The sequence below is a fragment of the Mustelus asterias genome, chromosome 6 (assembly GCF_964213995.1).
Source record: "Mustelus asterias chromosome 6, sMusAst1.hap1.1, whole genome shotgun sequence".
Taxonomy (NCBI): Eukaryota; Metazoa; Chordata; class Chondrichthyes; order Carcharhiniformes; family Triakidae; genus Mustelus; species Mustelus asterias.
Window position 1 is genome coordinate 74,097,138 of NC_135806.1, and position 23,726 is coordinate 74,120,863.

A 23,726-nucleotide genomic window follows, 5' to 3' on the forward strand; every position below is an offset into this window, starting at 1 on the left:
TATTTTTAAGTCATGATGTAACATAACATGGTATACTAACATTTTCTACTTAATGTTCAGAAATCATGGAGGGAGTGGGGGGGAAAACCATGCAAAGGTCTGTTGACCTCGGGCGAGATTGTTCAGTTTTGGGGCGGGTGCCAAATCCCACCCTATGACTTGATCTTACTGCATAGAATACTGCATTAAAAGACACTTTATCATCCCTCCACATCTAAATGATTGAATACAACATTATTTTAGGATGCCACAATGACACCCTCACTGCCACTAAATTTCAGGACATAATTAGGAAGTCTTAATGCACTTATAAAGTCATAGTATGGTCAAACAAACTCAAGCTATTTACAATTACTGACTTGGACTAGGAGACTGTGGTAAACCACTGTTAGCTTATTGCCTGTGTGTGTGACATGCGTGGACATGTCCCTGCCGGCCCTGCCCGGGACTCCTCCCCCCCCTGGTCCAGGTATAAAGGCGACTGCTCCCCACCCCCCTGCCTCAGTCTGGACCAGTTCATCGGCATGGGTGTGCTCCAAGTCTTTTGCTAATAAAAGCCTGTTTGTTCTTGCATACAAACTAGTCTTTGCTTGATTGATGGTGCATCAGAGACCAACTGAAATGTTTCCAAGTTTTCGAAAGATACAAAGCTAGATCAATGGTCAGCTGTGCTGTGACACAAAAAGGCTGCAAAGAGATATAGACAGGCTAAGTGAGTGTTCTTCACTGTGGCAAATGGAATATAATTTGGATAGTAGAAATAGAAAAGCAGAATACTTCCATAACAGCCAAGAAAAGTTTCACTGATTATCAAGTATAAGCTGCAAGATCATCTATACAGCAAGAGAAGAAACCTGGCTAACCCACCTTCTCAAATTATTTGATGAACAGACATTCAGTGAACTGTAGGGAGCCTTAAGAGATGATGTATTTTAACGTTCCACATGAAAGATGGTTAATTAAAGTCAAAACTATGGGGATTTAAGATAATGGGATTGAATAAGAAACTGCAAAAACGGTGGAAACAAGTACCTCTTTCGAGGATCTACACTGAAGTGGGAAACTAATGAGTGGGCTACCTCAGGGCACGAGCATCATCCTAATTTACATAAATGGCCCAGATTTAGAAACTTAATGTCAAATTGCCAGATTTGAAAGTGATGGTAAGGTAGGAGAGGTAATTGGATCTGCAGAGGCAGCTCAAAATTACAGAACAACTGGACAAAATGTGCATGGTCCAAACAGTGCAGATGAAATTCAACACAGACAGTTGAGATGAACTGCACATAGGAAGGCGAAATAGATGACATGTATACTCCAAGCATGGCAGTGAAATAATTAAGAATGTTGAAAGCAACCTTGGAAATTGGAGTAGACACATAATATGTCCAACCAATGCAAAACGACAATCAACAAAGCTAACAGGATGTTGAGCTACAGAGGCAAATCATTAGAAAACAAGTCAGAGGAGATAACAAGCAAATTTTATAGCCCTCTGATAAGACAACACTTTAAATATTGGATTCAATTCTGAGCACCAAGAACCAATAGTTCAAGTGCTAGAGGCAATATAGAGAAGAGCCACACTCCCCTGAATCAAGAGTTAGAAGGAACTCTGGATAGACTGGGGCTTCTGGGAAGGAAGAGTTTCAAGGGTAAACTTACAAGGGTATGCAAGCTGATAAGAATATACAGAATTAACCTGGAATATTACTTTTAATTAAACTGTGGGAATGAAATTACTGGACATCGGTTCAAACTAGTAAAATATGTTAGGGCTGATATCAGGACATTGTTTCTCACACTGTCATGAATGAGTAGTGGCACTGTCCAGAGACCCGGGGTAATGCTCTGGGATTCAAATCCCACCACAGCAGATAGTGATATTTGAATTGAATAAAAATCCAGAATGAAAAATCTAATGTCCTATGATCATGAATCAATTGCCGTAAAAACTCATCTAGTTCACTAATGACCTTTAGGGAAGGAAATCTGCCGCGTTACCTGGTCTGGCCTACATGTGACTCCAGATCCACAGCAAAGTGGTTGATTTTTAACTACCCTCTGAAATCATTCCTCAGTTGTATCAAACCACGACAGAAAATTGGGTTATGAATGAAACCGGACAGACCGCCCGGCATCGAGCTATTCACCAGAAGTGGCAATGGCAAACTCAGCCCTGTTGACCCTGCAAAGCCTCCTTATTAAAATCTGGGGGCTTGTGCCAGAATTGGGAGAGCTGTCTCACAGACTAGTCAGCAGCAGCCTGACATAGTCATACTCATAAAATCATACCTTACAGACAAATCCCAGACACCACCATCACCATCAACAGAGGTGGCAGCACAGTGATGTACTGTCGGAAGGGAGTTGCTAGGGAGTCCTCAACATCAACTCTGGATCCCATGAATCTTGATGGCATCAGCTCAAACATGTGCAAGGAAACCTGATGAATCAGTTATCCTCCATATTGAACACCATTTGGAGGAAGAACTGAGAGTTACAAAGGTGTACTGTGGGTGGGGGGACTTCAATGTCCATCACCAAGGTAGCTTGGTAGCACCACTACAGACCAAGTTGGCTGTATCCAAAAGCAGATAGCTGCTAGGCTGGGTCTGTGGCAGGTAGTGAGGGATTTTCCGCCCCCGTTTTCAGTGGGCATGAATGACAGCAGGGGTAAAGAATGACAGGGAGTCCCAAAATGGATTTCACACCGGTGGGAATTCCCCGCTTGATTGTCCCCAACGTCCGCCAGTGACATAATGGGGTAACCGCCATGCAAGGATAGCGATCCCATTATAATACATTACCATATACTTAGAGGCCCCTCCCCACTGTATCATCTCCCCCCGTAAAGTATTCATTTGCCTCTGGAGTGACGCCATGCAGGGGCTTTACATCGGGTTATGTAAAAGGTGGAGAGAGGGCATGCCTGGGCAGTACCCTGACAGTTCTGGGGGGATGGAACTTCTATTGAGGAGGTTCAGGGTGAAGAGGGGTTCCCTGGGTTTGGAGGCTCTCTGGACAGGAGGGAGGTCCTATGTCCATGGGGGTGGGGTTCCCTGGGAGGGGAGTTCTGTGGGGTGTTTGTGATTTTATTTTAATTTTTTATAATTACCCTTAAATCTTTCAAAAACCTAACATGCTTGCAGGGTGGACTCCAGCATGATAGTGTGGGACCCACCCTTTCATTTTTGTAGAGTTTGAAAATATGGTGTGTAAAGCCAGCAAGGCAGCCAGCGGGCTGCACTCAACTTTTCCCACCCAACGCAACATTTTGAAAAAAAGTCAAAATATCCTACCTACTATTTTTCAGATGAAACATTAAATCAAACAGCCCTCTCAGGTGGATGTAAAAGATCCCAATACATTGTTTTGAAGAAGAGCAGGAGATTTATCTCTGGTGTCCTGGGCAATATTTATCCCTCAATCAACATCACACTGCCAGATTAACTGGTCATTATCACATTCCTCTTCCTGAGAGCTTGCTGTGCACAAAATGGCTGCGCATTTCCTTCATTGGAATAGTGACTATAATTCAAAAGTATTTCATTGACTGGAAAGTGCTTCGAGAGGTCCAATTGTCACGTAAAGCACTCTACAAATGCAAACCTTGTTTTTGTTTTTCAAAGAGTATTTAATGTATGGAATAAAACTATAGATAAAATAATGGAGGCAAAAGTCTTGGAATAATTTAGTAAACAATTGGATGCTACAGCGGTGAAATGTTATTCATTAGTAGCTTATGAGAATATCTACAGGCTCACCCCAAATTCCCAAAGTACTGAAAAATCCATAGCAGTTGGCTGTTCTTTCCTTGGCACAGTCTTCCGCGGTATGCTGCCATATTGAAGGCCCATCAGCACCTGAAGTATAAAAGTATTGTCAACATTTCTTAGCTATTTCTTATGTTCATCTAACAAATTTGCTATACCTCCTATTCTGGTATCGTCTAAAATGTTGGCACATCTAGGTGTGTATTGAAATCATTGATATGCATAGTGAACAGAAGTAGCTTCAGAACTGGATCCTGTGGGACACCATAGCCAACTTTCAACCACTTCGAAAAATTGCCCTTAACTGCTATTTTTTTTGTTCTTTCTAACCAACTTTAATCCAGTTACACACCACTTTCACCATCTCTAGTAATCTTGGATGTGGACCCTAGTCAAAGGCTTTCTCCTAAATTCTATGTATTTCCGCAACCACTACACATTCCCCACTATCATATCTGTTACCTCTCCAAAGTGGGAATGCTGCTGCACTCTTTGCACTTTCATCCTCTCCTCCATGTCCTCTTCATTCCCTTCATCAAAGCACATGAACAATGGAATTCCAAAACAAAAATCCATCACCACAATAAAATCATTTGTAAAAAGTTTGAAGTGTCTATCAACAACTTTTAATTCCCAAGATTTCAACAGGCTTCTTTACTGGCAGTTGGTTCCATGTTCATAGAATCATAGAATCCCTACGGAGCAGAAGGAAAACATTCAGCCCATCAAGTCTGCACCGACTACAATCCCACCCAGGCCCTATTCCCGTAAACCCCACATATTTACCCTGCTAATCCCCCTGACACTAAGGTCAATTTAGCATGGCCAATCAACCGAACCCCCACATCTTTGGACTATGGGAGGAAACCGGAGCACCCGGAGGAAACCCACACGGACACAGGGAGAATGTGCAAACTCCACACAGACAGTGACCCGAGGCCTGAATTGAACCCAGATCCCTGGCAGTGTGGGGCAGCAGTGCTAACGACTTTGCCACCGTGCCACCTGATGTTCTCCTGTCTAGTGAAATGACTGGTCTGTGTAAGTAATGGCCTCCACTATGTATTCCTACTTTAGGAAGTCATACTTGTCCCAGCTTGAAAATGGCAGTGATTCCTTCCTGGGCAGCAGAGTGGAGGGGGAAATAGAAGCAAACAGAAACTAAAGGAAATCCCAAGGACAATTAAACCACATACCATTTGTCTTCATTTACATGTGGTAAAGTGGGCTTAAGATGGGCAGCACCTGGCTATCTTGGGATCAATACAGGGAACTAATGCTTTTCTGAGGGCAGAATTTTGACACAAAGCCACCATACTGTTCTCTCTTCCACCTGAATTTAGGAAGGCTTCATGTGGAAAGCCCAGGATGAAGAGAAACAACATCAGGAAGATGATGGTAGAGACCCAAGATGGTATCAAAGAAGAACAAAAAACAATACAGCACAGGAACTGGCCCTTCGGCCCCCCAAGCCTGTGCCGATATGTGGTTTTTATTCCTTTGTTCATCTCCCATTCATGTGTCTATCAAGACGCACCTTGAATGTTGCTAACGTGCCTGCTTCCACCACTTCCACTGGCAGTGTGCTCCAAGCACCCACAACCCTCTGTGTGAAAAACTTTCCCCACATGTCTCCCCTAAATGTACCCCTTCTCACCTTAAACCTGTGCCCTCTTGTAGTTGACCTTTCTACCCTGGAAATAAATAGGCAGAATGCAGAAGAGTGGAAGGAATATGGGAATAAATAAAATAGGGCTTCATCAAGCTTTGAAAGGAAGGTTGCAAGATACTCAGACCATTCAGGGGCAGCACGGTGGCACAGTGGTTAGCACTGCTGCCTCACAGTGCCAGGGATCCAGGTTCAATTCCAACCTTGGTGACTGTGTGGAGTTTGCACTTTCTCCTCGTGTCCGTGTGGGTTTCCTCCGGGTACTCCAGTTTTTTCCCACAGTCCAAAGACGTGCAGGTTAGGTGGATTGGACATGCTAAATTGCCTCTTAGTGTCAGGGGGATTAGGAGGGTAAATACATGGGGTTACTGGGACAGGATCTGGGTTGGATTGTTGTTGGTGCAGGCTCGATGGGTCGAATGGCCTGCTTCTGCACTTCTATGTGCGGGAGTTTCCTGCTGCACTCGCCCCAAGGCCTGAAAATCCAGCCCGAGGTCAACAGACCTTTGCATGGTCAGTGACCCGCCCGCTATGATTCCTGTGGCAGGCAGGATGGGAAAATTCCGTCCTATGATTCTAAAGAGAGAGTAAAACAACAAACTAATTCAATTTAACTGCATAATAATCAAACATAGCCTGCAATTGTTTCAACCAGGACAACACCAATTAGGTTTTGAAGGACATAATCTCCATGGAATGTCAAGATTAATATCACAATTACCAGATAAAATATTTTATTTTTGACCATGTACAACTCTCTGGCTCCCAATTAAACATTCAGACTGGTATTTGATGGAGTCACACATTTCCTGCTTACAAACTATTAATGCACATTGAGGGTAATTTTGATTATCTGTGGTGGTGTAAAATGGGTGATAATTAATTGATAACTCATTTACATCTCTCACGATTTTTATTTCCATTGACTGCAATTGCTCCCACTGTGTTCATGTACTTTATTAAGAGTCCACTTACACAGTATTCAGTAACAACAACAATTATAAAGCACCTTTAATATTGAGCAGTACGTTCCTCGGAGTGGCAATCAGCCACAGATTGTCCGTCTGTAAACACTTACCTTTGCAGCCTCAGACCCGGGCGGGAGTAAGGCCCAGTTGGGTCAGTGAGAGGGTCAGATCAGGCGGGGGGAGGGTTGGGAATCCCATGCAGGGGAGGGGTGCTTAGCTGGAAGTGGGGGCTGGTGTGGGGACTCTGTCTGGGATCTTTTAAATAGTTATGTTGAAGTTAGATTCCTTTTTCCCTTCTAACTTTTTCAGAATAACATTGAGTGCAAAGCTAGCAGAACCATCCGAAGTTAACAATTTAAATCACTTTGTTGGATGGTTCCCAGCCCATCACAATTATTCAGAGGAAGTTAGCACATCTGGACAATTGCCGGGTAAACCCTTACCTGGGAACTTCCCAAAGGGATTCTCCAGCTCATCTTTGGGGTTCCCTACCAATCCAATCCTGGGGAGGCAGGAAGTTATAGCCCATAGTAAAATGTCACAAGGCACCTCACAAGAGTGCATCAAACAAGACTTAACACTTGTTTTACAGGTCCTCAAGCACACCAACGTAAATCAGTCAGCATGGGGGTGATCAGTGACAGGCATGGTGCGAGTTAGGACACGGACAGCAGAGCTTTAGATCATAGAGAATCACAGAAACCCTACAGTGCAGAAAGAAGCCATTGGGCCCATTGAGTCTGCACCAACCACAATCCCACCCAGGCCCTATCCCCACATCCCTACATACTTACCCGCTAATCCCTCTAACCCACGCATCTCAGGACACTAAGGGGCAATTGTAGCATGGCCAATCAACCTAGCCCGCACATCTTTGGACTGTGGGAGGAAACCGGAGCATCCGGAGGAAACCCATGCAGACACGAGGAGAATGTACAAACTCCACACAGACAGTGGCCCAAGCCGGGAATCGAACCCAGGTCCCTGGAGCTGTGAAGCAGCAGTGCTAACCACTGTACTACCGTGCCGCCCATGACTTCAATATTACAGAGAATAGAATGTGGAAGGCCATCCAAGAGTGTATTAGAATAGTCAAGTCAGGAACTGATAAAGACCATGGGTTGCAGCAAATGTCAGAAACTTCACTCATTTTAAAAAATCTAATTTGGTGATTTGATTCTGCCAGGAGTGAGGATAATTGAAAAAATTAACTGTCCTGAATTTCATTTGACACAAAAAATAGTTTTTTAAAAATTCTAAATAATTTTATACAGTTAGGCAAGAAGCATTATCAAGAACTCAAGACTTACCTCTGGAATGACAACCAAGCCAAAAGTTAAACTAAAAAGAATCAGATTAATTCCATACAGCCACCGTAGAAAAATGAAATATGAAGCTACAGAAGAACCAAAGTGACCTGTTATAAAATAAATATTTCCATCAATCTCATATGGTTTAACATTGATTTCTGTAAACATGCAGATTAAATGTGCACAATTTCACTCTCCCATTCAATTTGTTTACTGCCATTAAGACTATAAGTGACTGAATAACAGTATTAAGTTTAAATATTCAACAAATTGTTCTTATTTACCATCTTTAACCTAATAAATTGTCCCAGGTCACTTCACAACAAAAGGAAAGGGGAAGGCATTAATGAACAGAAGCATCAAGATTTGAATTAGGAAAGTGACCAAAGACATGATTAAAGTTAGGACTTGAGGAGGCCATTGTAGGTTGACAGAAATCTAGGCAGCGATTCTCCCAGCCTATTGTGCTGCTCTAGCAGTGCAACTGGCCAGGAGACATCAGCACAGGCCGTTTAGCGGGCTCCCTGCTGGGACTGCCAGGTGAGAGTTGGGGGGGTTGGTCATGGAGATCAGGACTGGCGGGGGGAGGTGGGGGCATCGGGAGTCGTCCGAGAGGCCAGCAATTGGGGGGGGGGGAAGTCATGGGTCGCACAGCTAGTGATGCAGGGTCGTGGGGCTGGTCAGTGATTGAGCTGGCCAGCGATCAGGAATCCGGCAGTGCAAGGCTACTGTGCATGTGCTAATCTCCACTATGACATTGGCACATTCACAGTGGCCCGCTCAGCACTATGCTGCCAGCCTCTTCAACGCGAATAGGCCCTGCCAACTGATTTTCAGTGTGAATCTCCCTAAGGCACTCTGCAGTGCACAGAGTGTGGGAGATTCATTTTGAAAATCCCACTAAAAATACCAGCGAACATTACTCCAGATTTTATGCGAATTCGGCACTTAGATTTTTTGGGGGAGAATCCCGGCCCTCGTGAGTCAGAGGAGTTTTTGAACATGATCCCAGGCAGTGGTCACTTCTGTGAAGACAGGAAAGGGAGGGATATAGAAAAGAAATGGGTCAGAAAAACTGGAGTTTATAAGCTGGATGAGGGTGTAAGGAGGTGGACTTTGAATCCAGTATACTGAGAGACGGGAAATGAATGACTATCAATTCAGGCATAAGTTGGTGATGCATAAATGGGACTAAGTGTGGATGGGAATGTTGACAATGAAGACTTGGCTGACTTACTGGTCATTTAGCATCGAGCCTGAGGTAAGGTAAAACCAACACTAGAGAAATGCAGTGTGTGAGTGATGATTGCCGAGGTGAGGATTTCTGTGGCAGTGTGGCTGAGTTATAGAAGAGGTGGGCAATGTTACAAAGGTGGGGAGTGAGGGGCTCAGCTCAGGACACGGACAGCATTAAGGTTGTGCACTTTCTGTTCTAGTTTGAGTAAGAAATCAGAATGAATTTCTAGTGAAAGAAGATTTTAAGCTAACCCAGCAGACGGTGAATCAAGTGTTGTCTTGTTATCTGCAAAGTTGCTTTTTATTCATTCATGGGATGTGAGCATCATTAGCAAGGCCAGCATTTATTATCCACCCCAATTGACATTGGCAAGGTTATTGTTAGCTGCCTTTTTGAAGCACTGCAGTTCATGTGGTGCACATACACCTGGGTGCTTTTGGGGAGGGTGAGGTTCCAGAATTTTTACCCGATGGATGGTGAAGTGAGATTGATATATTGCCAAGGCAGGATGGTGGGTGACTTGAAAGGAACTAAAGTTATAGTTTATTTATTACTGTCACAAGTAGGCTTACATTCACACTGTAATGAAGTTACTGTGAAAATCCCCTACTTGCCACACTCCGGCACCTCTTCAGGTACACTGAGGGAGAATTTAGCATGGCCAATGCACCTAACCAGCACATTTTTGGACTGTGGGAGGAGACCAGAGCACCTGGAGGAAACCCACGCAGACACAGGGAGAGCATGCAAACTCCACCAGACAGTGACCCGAGCTGGGAATCAAACCTGGGTCCCTGGCGCTGTGAGGCAACAGTGCTAACCACTGTGCCACTATGTCACTCCAGTAACCAATGGCGGTGTTCCCATGTATTTGCTGCCCCAGGTTGGCACTGCCAGTTGGCACTGCTAGGATGCCAGGGTCCCTGCCAGGGTATTGTCCAGCCATGTCCCTGACCAACAATGGCCTCATAGCCCCCGGCATGGTCATCACAGCTGGTCTCCATTACTGAAGACCAATAGTGATTCCTGAGGGCTTCATGTCACGCTGTCGGGTGGGAGAATTTAAGGAGGCTGAAGAATTCAGCTTCAAACTGATTTCGAATATTGAAATTAATATTTATGTATGAAAATCTTGTTCACATCTTCATTGAATTAAGTAAGAAAGATCTTATTGTAGCATTTACTAATTGTTTCATAATTTACAGATGTCAATTATTTTTATATCCTGCAGTATATACGTTAATGTAAGTTCTCTGCTGTGATACTTTGCTCCATAGTATCCGTTCATTTTAGTGCCTTTTGCATCCACTATAGTACCCACACGTCTGTAGCTGGCCATATTAGATGCTATTTTGGTGAAGGCATTAACACACATATTGGGAGCACTTAACATAAGAATGCACAGTAGGCGGATCTTGGTAATAATCAGCATGATTTGATGGCACCATTTTGGAGCTTGCTATTCTAGCTAAAACTCTCTCTCAGGTCAGAAATTTCCATTCACCTCATGCTGGGATCCTCTCCGGGAGATTCAGTGACCCAGCCAAAGATCCACTGAATTTCAGCAGAACAGGATGACCCCTTGCAGCAAGATTGGGCCAGAAAATCACAGCCTTAACCTCGCACAGCAGGAAGGACCAATAGAACCATACTATTACAAGGAATCATCAGCTACCTTCCAGTTGGGGGTTGATTAATTTCTCCTGGCGCTTTCTACACTTGTAGATTTGTTTGTAGGTTCCCAGCATTGTTTAAAGTTGTTGAAGTCTGCAGTGAGTGGTGACATGTGTTGCAGGACTTTGGCCTGATTTCAAGAACTCTGCATAAACCAGTTGCCCTCAGGCATGAGCTCAGTAGTTTGCATCCAGCATAGACTTCAGCATGACAGGGAGAATGAGTAGAGGTGATGCAGAGCAGCTGGAAAAGGGAGAAGGAGGAGGGTGGGAGGCTTTTCAGCAGAATGCCCTATCCACCCATTCAAGTGGCAATTCTTCTACCTGAACTTGAGTGAGGATCGGTGGGTTAGATGCCTCTTCATCATTAAGGATGTCCTCACTGAAACTGCAGCCTCAGAGCAGAGGAAGGATTTGTCAGTGGTTGTGAGGGTGAACGTACTTATGAACTTCTACATATCTGGCTCCTTCTTGTCTGGAGCAGACAATATTTGCAACTACTGCAAAAATCTGGTTCATAGTTCATATGTTTTAGGATGTAACATTTTAATTCAGAAATACAACTTCTAGGTTGGAGGTTACACAACTCTGGTGACTGTCCCTTTAAAGATCCACTTGCAGAACAAGAGTCACATGACTTGGGGAATCAATTGGGGAGCAAGGTGGGGGATCACCCTGGTGAGCTTCTTCATCTTAAATGTACCTGGACGGGCACTGTGCAATTTGCTTAGGAGCAACTCCCATCCTGGTACAGGGACAATTACTCTGGCCATTTTCACAACTCAATGCATACTTTCATCGATAATAATAGTTTAATCTCTTCGGAAACTGGCTCACCAGCCCAATTTATTAATATCCTGTGCTGCACTTTGGACAACAGCGGATCCCTGCTGGTTTAATACTTAATTTGCTGCACCGAAACAGGCAATGTGTCCAAGAAATTCAACATCATACCAATTTCCTGTGGTACTAGGGGAAGTACTACGCTCTCTGGTAAAGGCAGGTGACTAAGCACATCTGCATTCGTGATACGTATTCCAGGCCGATGCTTGAATGTATGTTCGTAGTCTGCAGATGGATCCTTAAAGGGACAAACACCACAACAACTGAATTTTGCCTTCAATAGATTCATTTACTGAGGCATACTTACTCTCGATCTCTTTTATTTTCATCTCCCAAGGTATGCAGGAAGTTTTAAAATTTTCAAAGTCCCTTTTAAATTTGATCCATTTCTGAAATATTAAATAAATATTCAAATGATAGCTGGCCTTTCTTAGTCCTAAAATTGTATAAATAAGTACGCAAATGTTCTTTTAAGCCATCCTCCTCTCTTCAAAAAACTAAGAGTTGTGGCTTCTATTTTATGCATAAACCTTTCAGAAAATAAAACATCAGTAAAATTAAAATATATAGTTTACGATGTTTTCAAAGTCATTATGAATTAAGAACTGATTTACCATCCTATATATTTCTTTAATTGCTTCATCCTGTTTCTAGTTAGCACAGCATGATGGCAAACTGCTTTGTTGCTCCAATGGGTCATGCTATGATGGTTGGGATTTTACAGTCCTTCCCACTGGTGGGATCCTCTGGCCTAGCCGAAGGTGATCCTCTGTTTTGGTGGGGCGGACATGCCAAGCAAAGTATTATAGATATCAGCGGGACAGAAGTTCCCATCAGTAGCCAATGGCAAGTCACATCCACCACCAGAAAACACACTGTGTGAGAGGGGGTGGAAAATCCTAGCCATAGGATTCTGCTATTACTCGCATTCTGAATATTACATCCATAAAACAGAAGTCACACTCTCAGCTCACCAGCCAAGATGAGTTGAAATTAAGTCTGAAGTCCATGTGATCAATCATGTTTTCAGAACAAAATTCACCAAACGTTTACAATTATTTCTGTCATCATTACTGCAACTGCTTGTTACCACTGTATCTGCCCTTTAAGCCAGCTACTTTAATTGTTCTATCTCCTAATCTGTTAATATTATAAGGTGTGTCTTGAGTTATGAAAGGTTGTGAGGTTGGTGGCTGGAAAGATTCTTCTGGAGTCTTCACAAACTGAGGTAACTCGTATCCGCATGAAGCTTCTGCCCCAAAGTCACCCAATTCTAGTTGCCATTTTCTTGTATTGTGGAGGGGAGCTAGGTCCAGTTCTGGAACTGCAAAAGGCTTAAAGAAGCTGAGAACATACAGTCACCATCAGGGGATACAACAACATCTATTACAGATCTTTGCAAATCATTGGTGCAGGGCATAATCACATATGCTACTGGTCAGTACCAATGCACAAAGAGCACATAATAATATGTATAAATACTGGTGAAAATAAGATGAATGTCAGATACTAACCTTTGTCATCATCACTTTGTAGGCGTAAAACCTTCTACCTTTTCCCTTCCCTAGAGCACCTTCAAATTTCTCTATAAATGCCTGAGATTCCCTAATAAGTGAAAGTTAAAACTGAATTAATAAAACAGCAGCTCCTGTCAGATCATTTTACATGTTCAGGAGGCTGGGATTATTCAATCCTACCCTACCTGAAATATTTAATATCATTTGATGGCAACTGTTCTCAATTGCAATCATTTTGCCATCATTTGATATCACTTCCACTCACAAGCAATCATCCTGCTGTCATTCGGTTTCATTTTCACTCAGAACTGACCACTTAGCCATAATTTTCACACAGAACATACCCCCTGATATCCACATGCATCCTTCATGTCCAAATACCCCCATGCTCCTTTCATAACTCCCATGTATCCTCCATAGCTAATCACGCAATATCCACTATGGGCTCAGGAACAGTGTGGTGATAAATTTTACACTTCTAACAATCTAATAGAGGTCTCACTCAAACCCACTTGCCATAGAAAAAAATTCCTATTCATTCAAACTCATTCAAAAAGTGTAAATCCTCTCAAGTGGTCAAAGAAACAAACATCTATTTTGTTCACCACATCAAATTCAGCTAATCACTTAATAACCTCATAAACTGTCAATTAGAAGATTATGAGGGGCATGGACAGAGTGGATAGTCAGAAGCTTTTTTCCAGGTTGGAAGAGTCAATTACTCGGGGGCATAGGTTTAAGGTGCGAGGGACAAGGTTTAAAGTAGATGTACGAGGCAAGTTTTTTTACACAGAGGGTGGTGGGTACCTGGAACTCGCTGCCGGGGGAGTTAGTGGAAGCAGATACAATAGTAACTTTTAAGGAGCATCTTGACAGATACATGAATAGGATGGGAATAGAGGGATATTTGGGTGGCATGGTAGCACAGTGGTTAGCACTGTTGCTTCACAGCTCCAGGGACCTGGGTTCGATTCCCAGCTTGGGTCACTGTCTGTGTGGAGTTTGCACATTCTTCTCATGTCTGCGTGGGTTTCCTCCGGGTGCTCCGGTTTCCTCCCACAGTCCAAAGGTGTGCGGGTTAGGTTGATTGGCCATGCTAAAATTGCCCCTTAGTGTCCTGAAATGTGTAGGTTAGAGGGATTAGTGGGTAAATATGTAGGGATATGGGGATAGGGCCTGGGTGGGATTGTGGTCGGTACAGACTCGATGGGCCAAATGGCCTCTTTTTGCACTGTAGGGTTTCTATGATTCTATGATATGGTCCCCAGAAGAGTAGGGGGTTTTAGTTTAGCTGGGCAGCATGGTTGATGCAGGCTTGGAGGGCCAAAGGGCCTGTTCCTGTGCTGTAAGTTTCTTTGTTCTTTGTTCTTTGGAGGTTGCAGGTTTGGAAAGTACTGTCAAAGGAGCCTTGTTGAGTTGCTGCAGTGCATCTTGTAGATGGTACACAATGCTGCCACTATGAGTTGGTGATGGAGGAAGTGAATGTTAAGGTAGTGGATCGGATGTCAATAAAGCAGACTGCTTTGTCCTGGACAGTGTCGGTGCTGCCCTCATCCAGGCAAGTGGAGAGTATTCCATAATATTCCTAAAGTCTTAAATCAACCAATTACTTAGTGGTACAGAACTTAAATATTGCTGAAAGGAGTGACATGGTGCCAAAGCCTTTCATCTTGCACTCATCAGGACAAACAACAATGCCAAAATTCAAATGATTACAACAATTTATACTACAGGAGAAAAGGGTGTCAATTGGTTGGAAAGTCAGGCGCGGTCTAACCGGCTGTTCACACCACGCTCCCGCTGCAGTGGAGAATTTGGTGCCCAGCTAAATCCCTGATCATTGCAGCGGGATGGGTAAACGTCACCAGAATGAACCATGGTAACATTCTGGCATCACCTCTGATTAGCCGAGGCATTTCAAAGAACAAAGAACAAAGAAAATTACAAGCACAGGAACAGGCCCTTCGGCCCTCCAAGTCTGCACCGACCATGCTGCCCGACTGAACTAAAGCCCCCTACCCTTCCGGGGACCATATCCCTCTATTCCCATCCTACATCTCCATTTCCACGGAGAAAGCAATGGGGAACTATAGGCTAGCTAAGTAACTCAAAAAAGGTGCAGGACTTGAACATACTCCTTTTGTTTGTGGAAAACAGATCCCTGTGTATGAATGTATACCATTTCTAAAAAGCATAAATGAACCATGTTATGAGCTTGACTGATTATTTTAAATTGGCTGTTAGCGTAGCTATCTGCACACTCAGGGTTATTCGGTAAGTGCTGCCCATTCATGGCATCACTTCTAACAGTAGACATTTTGTTTTGGGGCTTTTCAAGTGCAGGCTGCTTGAATATGGTCTGTACTCTGCCTATTGTGAATGATTAAATGAACATAGTGCTGATTTGATCAGTCAGTCATTGGGGTGTGTACCTGGCAATGCACCAGCACTGAAAGTTATGCTGTGGAACAATGGCGATCTGATCAGCTCATTGTTCACTGTGTATCGTGCACATTTATAAATAGGTCAAAAGCTGCCACTTTCAGATCTGAAAATTAACTGGTCTACTTCAAATTAGCCCAGAAAGCCAAAGTAGCTCAAAAATATGAACAATGGGCTAAGCAAGCTATTTCGTGCTGCTACTATACAGAGGTTACATGTGTGGTATTTTCAACAAGATTCTGCTGTCAGTCCAAAAAGACATAATTTAGCAACGTCGTGTATGAATTTAAATGCTGGCATAATGCCAGGTACGTAGGCTATATGCCTCAACAATTAGTTGATCAAATCAAACAACGTGTTCTTCGGTTGTTTGCAATGGGTTGAGTCCAGATCGTGTTCAACCAGCCCACACTTGCAAAGCCCAATGCAAGACATCTACTGTTGGATGTGAATCTGAAACTGAACAGCACTTGCTGAACCAACCCAATTTAAAATAATCAAGTTTGTAACATTTACACTTGCTAGAAGAAACATATATTCATATGCAGAGACCCATCCTCTGTAAACAAAAGCAACATTTTCAAACCTTGTACCCTTTTTGAATTTCCCAAGAGTCTGGGGAGCCTATCATTCCCCACTGCTTTCTTCATGGCAATGTCCTCGGCCAATCAGAGTCAACTTGTCAAAAATCAGCACCCTTTCCTTCTGTAGTATAAATCAATGTGATTGCTTGAAATTTGGCATTCTTAGAGTTAAATCACTTCAGATCATGACAATTACACAAACCTTCACAAGTGTTTAAAATCATGGTTCCCCACAGCGGGTTAAGACCCTTGGAACAGCAAAAATTGGGTTTGTTAGAATGCAGCACTGTTTGCAAATGGCCCAGCAGGTTTGTGTTTTTGCACCATACCTGTGCAATTGGATAAACATCTGAAGGAACAATAGTGCTATGGAAAAAGGGTGAGGGAGTGAGTCTAGCTGAGCTACTCTTACGGGTAGATGACATGGACACAATCTACTCAATGACCTCCTTCTGTCCTGTAATCAATTTATGATCTGTAACTCCATGAACAGAAATCCTAATGTAGTTAACTCCTCTGTCATACATATACTAGCTAGTCTTAGCCAGAAATAAAGCCAGCTCAGAGAATTGTAATATGGCTCCAAAGGACTCAGTTGAAAATAGCTGATAAAGCAGGACAACTTCAGGTCATTGATGAGAACTTTGAGCTCAACTAGACTATGGACCACACTTAAGACAAGAATAGTTCATTGCTACCTAGAGACTAAAACAGCATGCAAGCATGGAAATTCAATCTCTTGAAGCCAAAGTGCTGAACTGTACCTTACACGATGAATGTGGCCTCATGCCTTTGCTAACTGAATGAATCAGTGGACTGCTTAACCATTGTCATTTTCAGCAGTGTGACATTTTTTTCTGACTATAATTTTTGTTATATTGCACAAATATTAGTACACAAAATATGATCATGTTTGTATGAAATACCTTAGTCTGCTATTTTAGTTAATGCATAAACCTGTAAAAAATGGGTTCATTTCTCAGTAAGTATAAAATAATGGACAAAAGAATGTTGCACACATTGATTATACCCTAAAATTCACAGAGTGCAATTTCAAGATTCATTTCTTGAAAAATATGTTAATGCCACAAAGTATGTCTGATGCAATGGTCTGGCTAAACAGAAAGTTGAATTGATCTTCAGGGAATCTTAAAGACAGATCATATTGATCCAACTGATTTTGCCTTGTATTGTATTTTTTTTTAATGAACATGGGTGGTATTATCTCAAATTCATTAAAAGGTGGTTTTTGGCACGTAGATTACTTAAGTGAAGAAGAGACCTCTGAAAGGTTGTGCAGAAATGACAAATCAATTACTTTAATGTCACAAGCTTCCTTTTCATACGCCAGGCTTTGGTCCTTAAGATTGCCACTAGCTTCTTCTTTTCTTCCACTTCTTCCAAAACCTTAGCAAGTTCACCCTCTGACAAAGAATCTTCGCTGTTTGATGAATCTGAGGAGGAGCTGTTGCAAAATACGAGGAAAATAGGTGTACCAGTTATAAGAAACTCACATCCAGGATGCAGCTCTGGCCAATTATTGGGGTAGATTTTTATCTTTACTGTCTGAGTGTAAAGTATCACCCGGGTGGACCACAGGAAGGAAACTCTGATTGAGAGTTACACTGCATTATCTTTCCATTAATTTCAATAAATCAGAACTTATAAGAAACCACTGCTGACATACATGCTTAAAATAACTTTTAATTTGATTAAATGGGTGTAAGAATTATATTTGCTGAAAAGAATGTGCACAGGTTTTATGTAGGCTATTGTCTAAATAATATCACACAAACTTTTATTTAGTAGTAAATTAAATATTTCACCATTGGTTATGTTATGAAGCATAATCCAGTTAACACAGGGAATTGATCAGCTTTCTAGCATCAGACAGGGCAGGTTAATTTTACCACTCATTCCTTTTCCACAGAACCAAGAATTTCAATAGTTAAATCAGACAACAAAAGATAATGTAAAATTAATCCGTGAAAAACTGAGAGAAATACTTACACTACTTCTGTGCCCCTAGTAACATCCCATAATATAAATGAGGCGACATTCATATCTCATCAAACTCCCGGAAGTGATTTTTCTTCTTTCTTGCTGTGGGGTAACAACTTGAACTGGTCAATATTCCAAAATATTTTTGAATCAAGATAAACTGCGAGAACAGAAATGTGAGTTGGCAAATGGCGGTGCCAGTGGCAAATAGAAATGGGTACGTGCTGAATGCTGAGGCCAATCATTTTCCTCACTGCAGGCAGGCTAGACTCTCAACCTACTGATATAAGACAGTCTGATAGGATTACTTTCGTAGCTGCACCAACCTGGGAAACGGTCAAAACAAAGAAAATATAAGTCACAAATAAGACTTTTTAAAGACTGGCCATGCAGTGTCAGCCTTAGCTCAGTGAATAAATCCCAAGAAACCCCTAAGAAATTTGAGCACAGGGGCTGGAATTTTAACGTCCCGCTCACCATGGGACGAGGAGCAGGCGAGGGACAGACCATGGAAAGGGATTTTACGGTTTCAGGACAAGTGAAGCCATAAAATTCTGCCCATTATGCTGGTAAATGTCGACAGGTCAGTGGATGGGTTGCACTGTCAGAAATGCTGTCTTTCATGAGACATTGAACTGAGGTCCTGACTGCCCACTCAGCTGGATGTAAAAGTTCCCATGACAGAACTTGAATTCTTAACCAATTTTAATCCTCAGCAAAAGTAACTGAAAAATGGCCATGTACATCACTGTTGTTTGTGGGAACTTGCTGTGTGAAAATTGACTGCTTTGTTTCCCTACAGCAGAAAATGTATATACACTTCATATTACTCCATTGGATATCAATTGCTTTGTTTAGTTTAAAGTTTATTTATTAGTATCACAAGAAGGCTTAACACTGCAATGAAAATCCCCTACTCATCACACTCCGGCGCCTGTTTGAGTACATTGAGGGAGAATTTAGCATGGCCAGTACACCTAACCAGTACATCTTTCGGACTGTGGGAGGAAACCCACGCAGACATGGGGAGAACATGCAGACTCCGCACAGTGGCCCAAGCCGGGAATCGAACCTGGGTCCCTGGCACTGTGAGGCAGCAGTGCTAACCACTGTGCCACCATGCCATCCCTTTGGGATGGCCTGAGGTTGTAAGATGCTATACAAATGCAAGTACTTTCTATTCCTTTCAAATGCTGAATATTTTACAATTAAACTATTCAAACCTAACAGTTGTGTTCTTGCAGTCTGTCTTGTATGACCTTTAAGAAATGTATTATTTTTAAAATCATATTCTCTGCAGTTGTAAGCAGGCCTTTTGGTTTCATTGTTGCCGGGTTGTCTGGCTAGAACTCCTTTTATTGCTGTTTCAATGGTTTAATTGGGGTTTTGTTTATTTTTACTCTGGGCCTCAGGTACTTTCTGGGATTTGTTTTTCTGACCCTGCATTGTTAGGAGGAAGACTGGTTGGTAGGTCATGTGTTTTGGACAGTTTTGTTTCATAGTGAATTCAAGGTTTCACTTTTGATTTGGCTGCTAGCTGCTGTTTAGTTAGAAGGAGCATGGACATCAGATTGAAAAGCAGTGTTTCGCTCTCCCTCCCTGGTATTGGAAATTCAGCTGGCTAGCTGGAAGCAAGGCTTCTTGCCTTCCTGGAGTGAAAATTCTGTTGTTGGTGGTTTTGCTACCTGGAGTCTCTCTCCCTGGTGTTTTGGGAAGCTGTTCTGACTTCAAGCTTGTGTATGTGTGTCTCAAGAGAACTGCAGCATCCAACCAAAGGACTAAGTTCCAGCATCACGTGAGCATTCATAATTTCGGTGCTAAACCTGTGACAAGGGTTTTGTTTAAGAAAATTTGTTTGGTTGGAACATTTCATACTTGTTAAGGTTTGTACAATATCATGGTTGTTTTGTTTCCTGTTTGTAATTGGTAAAAGTTATTGCTAATTTTCTTTCTATGCATGTTAACTGTATTCTTAAATAAACTTTGTTTGGTAAAAGCTCTCTAGTAGGTCAGTTGAATCATACCTGAAGTGAAACGTCTCATGCTTACCCTAGCCAAATTCAAATTGCAAAACCTATGATCGAGGTGGACTTCATAAAACACTTTGGAGTTTCATCACCTTCATTATAACACTTGATTCAAAAATGCTTTGCAATATTGACCAGTTCAAGTGAACAATATGTTCCAAACAAGTATCTTTCATTAATTAAACCTTTGAGGCATTTGCTGGACAACAGGAATAAAAATAGGAAACAATGGAAACTCACAGTACTTCTGTCAACATTCGAAAAGTGAAAAACAGTCTAATACTCTGGATCAAGATCTTTAATCAGATTACAATGGAGTAATTATTTTGATCCAACCCGCCTTGGGAATTGTTGCAGGCGAGACTGAAAATTTTGTGGACCATTTAAAGTCCATTGACATCGGGCAGGGATTTCCAGTCTCTGGGCAGGCAAGAACTAAAAATCCTGTCCAAAGTGCTAATGAAAAGTTACATCCAAAACAACAGCTACTGACAGATATTGGGCAGAATTCTCCCAGTTTGAGGCTAAATGCAGTGGCAGGCAGCTCTGACGGCACCTGTCCCACCAGCCAGAATAGTAGGATCCTACGCCAGATTCTACACTTGAAAGTTCTTTAATTAAGCACTAGTGAGAGTCAGTGAGTACTGGCGAACCACCAGCTGATTCATCGCCTGCCCTCAGTAGACAGGTTTAAAGGTCCCAGCGCCATACTTTAATACCAGTCTAGCACACTAATATCACTCTCTCCATCCAGCTCACCTGTCTTCACCAGATTGCGCAGGATGTCAGCAATCCAGAGGAAAAAGCCTAGCAGCCTCAAAGGAAATCTGTTCCTGAAATCAACTACCCTCCCCATGAGCCTATCACCTGCCAAGGCATTTATGCCCCACTTAGACTTCTACCTATCGCATCTGGAGTATTCATCCATCCCCTTCCAGTGAATGATGTGGTATCCCTTTGACTCCCTTGTTTGACAAATTTTCATGCAGCCTTGCTGGGGTCAAGCTTCCCTACACCTGATTTTCCTTCTGCCTTCCATCATTCATCTTATTCATTTACCTCCACCTCTGCGTGCCACTGTGAGTCCTCATCTTTCCCCCTCCCCCTTGTACAGCCCTCCTTCCACATTGCCCCTTTTGTCCTCATTAGGCCACAGCCCCACCTCGTCCCCACCACACCTCGCACACCCACCCCCAGTCAAACCTTGAAACTTTGTTGCATGAGTCTCGCAACACAGTGTTATCCTGACAGGAGAGTTGGAGCTAGGCACTGGTGTGTGGCACCAGGGATAAGGAGACCCCGGTACTCCCCAACCCCAGCGCAATACTGATCTGACTCTCTGTCACAGGAGGATTCATGGGTCCAGCAGCAAGATGCTGTCCATGAAGACCAGTTCGGCATGGAGATGGAGGGCAGGAATCGGTCTGCCCCTGCAGAATAGTGTACATCGCATCAGGACCAGGATTGCACTATGACAGAAAGTTGTTGGCACTTACCCTGAAGTCTCTGGTGAACTGAGGACCACATTGTTTACACCACTCATTAGCAATTGGTTTGACGCCAACGTAAATTCCCATGGCGTGAAGCAAGATCAAAAGGCCTGTTGGGATGCTGGCAGCAGCTGTTTTGATCAGCATTCATGAGATGCAAATGGATGTAAATGGCGTTTGCACCACCTGGCAGTGGGAAGGACGATCCGCCATTAACAACCCCCCCCCCCCCCCCCCCCCCCACCACAGGGAGAGTTGCAACGTGATTTTACACAGGTGGATTTCTGACTTTAGGTTCCTGCCAGATTCACCGTGCCCACCAACCACCAAAGCCAGGAAGGTTGGGAAAATTTGCCCCTTGAGTGTATTTCCAACATTTTCTATTTTTGCTTAATGGATTTTAAAATTGTACTCCTATCATTGTGAGTAAAAACCAATTTCTGTTCCCAAATGGTGCCTCTCCCTAAAAATACACCACATTGGGATTATATTAACATGTGTACAGGAAGCAAGCAAGTCGCAGGATTTATCTTTTGCTCTTTGATGTTGGAGATCACCTGTACTTTGTTCATTGACTGACTCTTCATGACCAAATTGAGCACTTGATGCAAAGCACAAAATATGACAACTTGTTCTCCTCCTTCTTATTTCCCCATTCCCTTCTCCAAAGATAGAATATACTATCTTTCTAGTTTGATTCTCTTCCGATTAAATGCTCAGTCATGCCCTATACATAGAGTGATGAGATATCTCACAGAAGCAACACCCTTCTGTAAGTACACAGAACAAAACTATACACATCCCTCTGGCTTAACAAATACAACATGGGCAGTTAGCATTTACCTCTCTCATTTACATTCAAGTGATTCTTTTGCATTAACACAATACCTACTATAATATTTGGACAATGACCATGCACAGTAAAGAGAAACCAAATACCTGGAGGATTTTCCTTTCTTCCTCTTGTCCTTCTTATTGCCCTTTTCAGCCTTCTTGTTACTTTTGTTATTTGCTTGTTTCTGTTTTTTATTTTCTTCATCCTTCAGTTTTTTGTTTGCATTGGCTCTATTATTTCTATTATTATTATGCACTGCGTTCTTTGTTCTTTTCTTATTTTCTCCCCCGATTTCACTGTCATCCTCACTTTCCTCTTCTTCTTGATTCTTTTCGTTTTTTGTTTTGGTTCTTGAATTTTTAGCTGTTCCTTTGGCTTCTTCTTCACTTTCATCATCGTCATCATCATTCATGTTGTTCTTTCTTATCCCATTCTGACCACGTGGTCTCCTCCTGTTGTTCCTTTGTTTGAGTTTAGCATCTTCTTCTGAGCTATCCTCTGCATCGTTAGATGCTTGAGATGGTTTTTGAGTATTTCGTTGTGTTCTACTCTTCACTGGTTGTTTCATATCTTCTTCTTTCTCTGAATTGACAGGAAAATTACATTAAATGTAAACTTTGAAACTCCTCGAATGACTGAAATAGCAGAGTAACTGAGAAATACATACCAGATAGTCCCAAGTTTGATTGCAACCTGTGCTACAATAACAGATTCCAGTCAAGGTGGCTATATTGGTTGCTATAATTGCCTCAGTTCTCCAGGGATAAAGAGCGGAAAATCAACCAGCGTTCCCTCTTCTGATCACAATCCAGCATTACCCAATAGGACTTATGACCATGCAGATGTCAGGGAGTGCCATATCAAGCTTCACTGTTATGTGCTCCATAGTGGAATAAATCAGTGTCTAGGCTTACTGATGAGGTAAAGCTTCTTGAACAAGGTGCCCAATCACTTATAGGTGAAAATAATTAGCCCAAAAATAATCAAAAGGAATAGTTATTATGAACATATTTTTTGCAAAAAGTTAAAGAATTAAAAAGATGATAAAAGAGCATATTTTACTGCAACTATAATGTTAGTGAAAATTCAAATCTCAATTTACGTTTCATATCCAAAGCATAGTTCAAGTAAATAAGATGGATTTGAATGAATTTTTTTTAGCTTGTTTATTTGGAACTAATAATTTTGAACTGTAATGTGCAAATGATTTTAGTTGTTTTTTCTGAATGAATATACATTTACCACAAGACATTTTGGCCCAGATTTTCCACTCTATGGATGGTCATAGCCCAGAAGACACGTAGGGTACTCCCCATGCAAGGACTGCATGGGAATTGCCCAGGAAGTTTCAATT

The 23,726-nt window shown here is 42.3% G+C and overlaps 1 protein-coding gene across 1 annotated transcript in view; it reads right to left on the reverse strand.

Annotated features, from left to right (window-relative positions):
• Nucleotides 1–22,769, reverse strand: part of LOC144494669 (transmembrane channel-like protein 2-B) — a 62,961-nt gene extending 40,192 nt beyond the window's left edge. Inside the window, exons 1-7 of the mRNA XM_078213872.1 lie at nucleotides 22,670–22,769; nucleotides 22,477–22,627; nucleotides 17,338–17,484; nucleotides 12,991–13,081; nucleotides 11,784–11,865; nucleotides 7,724–7,830; nucleotides 3,768–3,866 (exon numbers count right to left, since the gene is read on the reverse strand). Coding sequence (XP_078069998.1) covers nucleotides 3,768–3,866; nucleotides 7,724–7,830; nucleotides 11,784–11,865; nucleotides 12,991–13,081; nucleotides 17,338–17,484; nucleotides 22,477–22,627; nucleotide 22,670 — 678 coding nt within the window. The 5' untranslated portion in view covers nucleotides 22,671–22,769. The remainder of the gene's footprint in view (nucleotides 1–3,767; nucleotides 3,867–7,723; nucleotides 7,831–11,783; nucleotides 11,866–12,990; nucleotides 13,082–17,337; nucleotides 17,485–22,476; nucleotides 22,628–22,669) is intronic.
• Nucleotides 22,770–23,726: the final 957 nt, after the last annotated feature.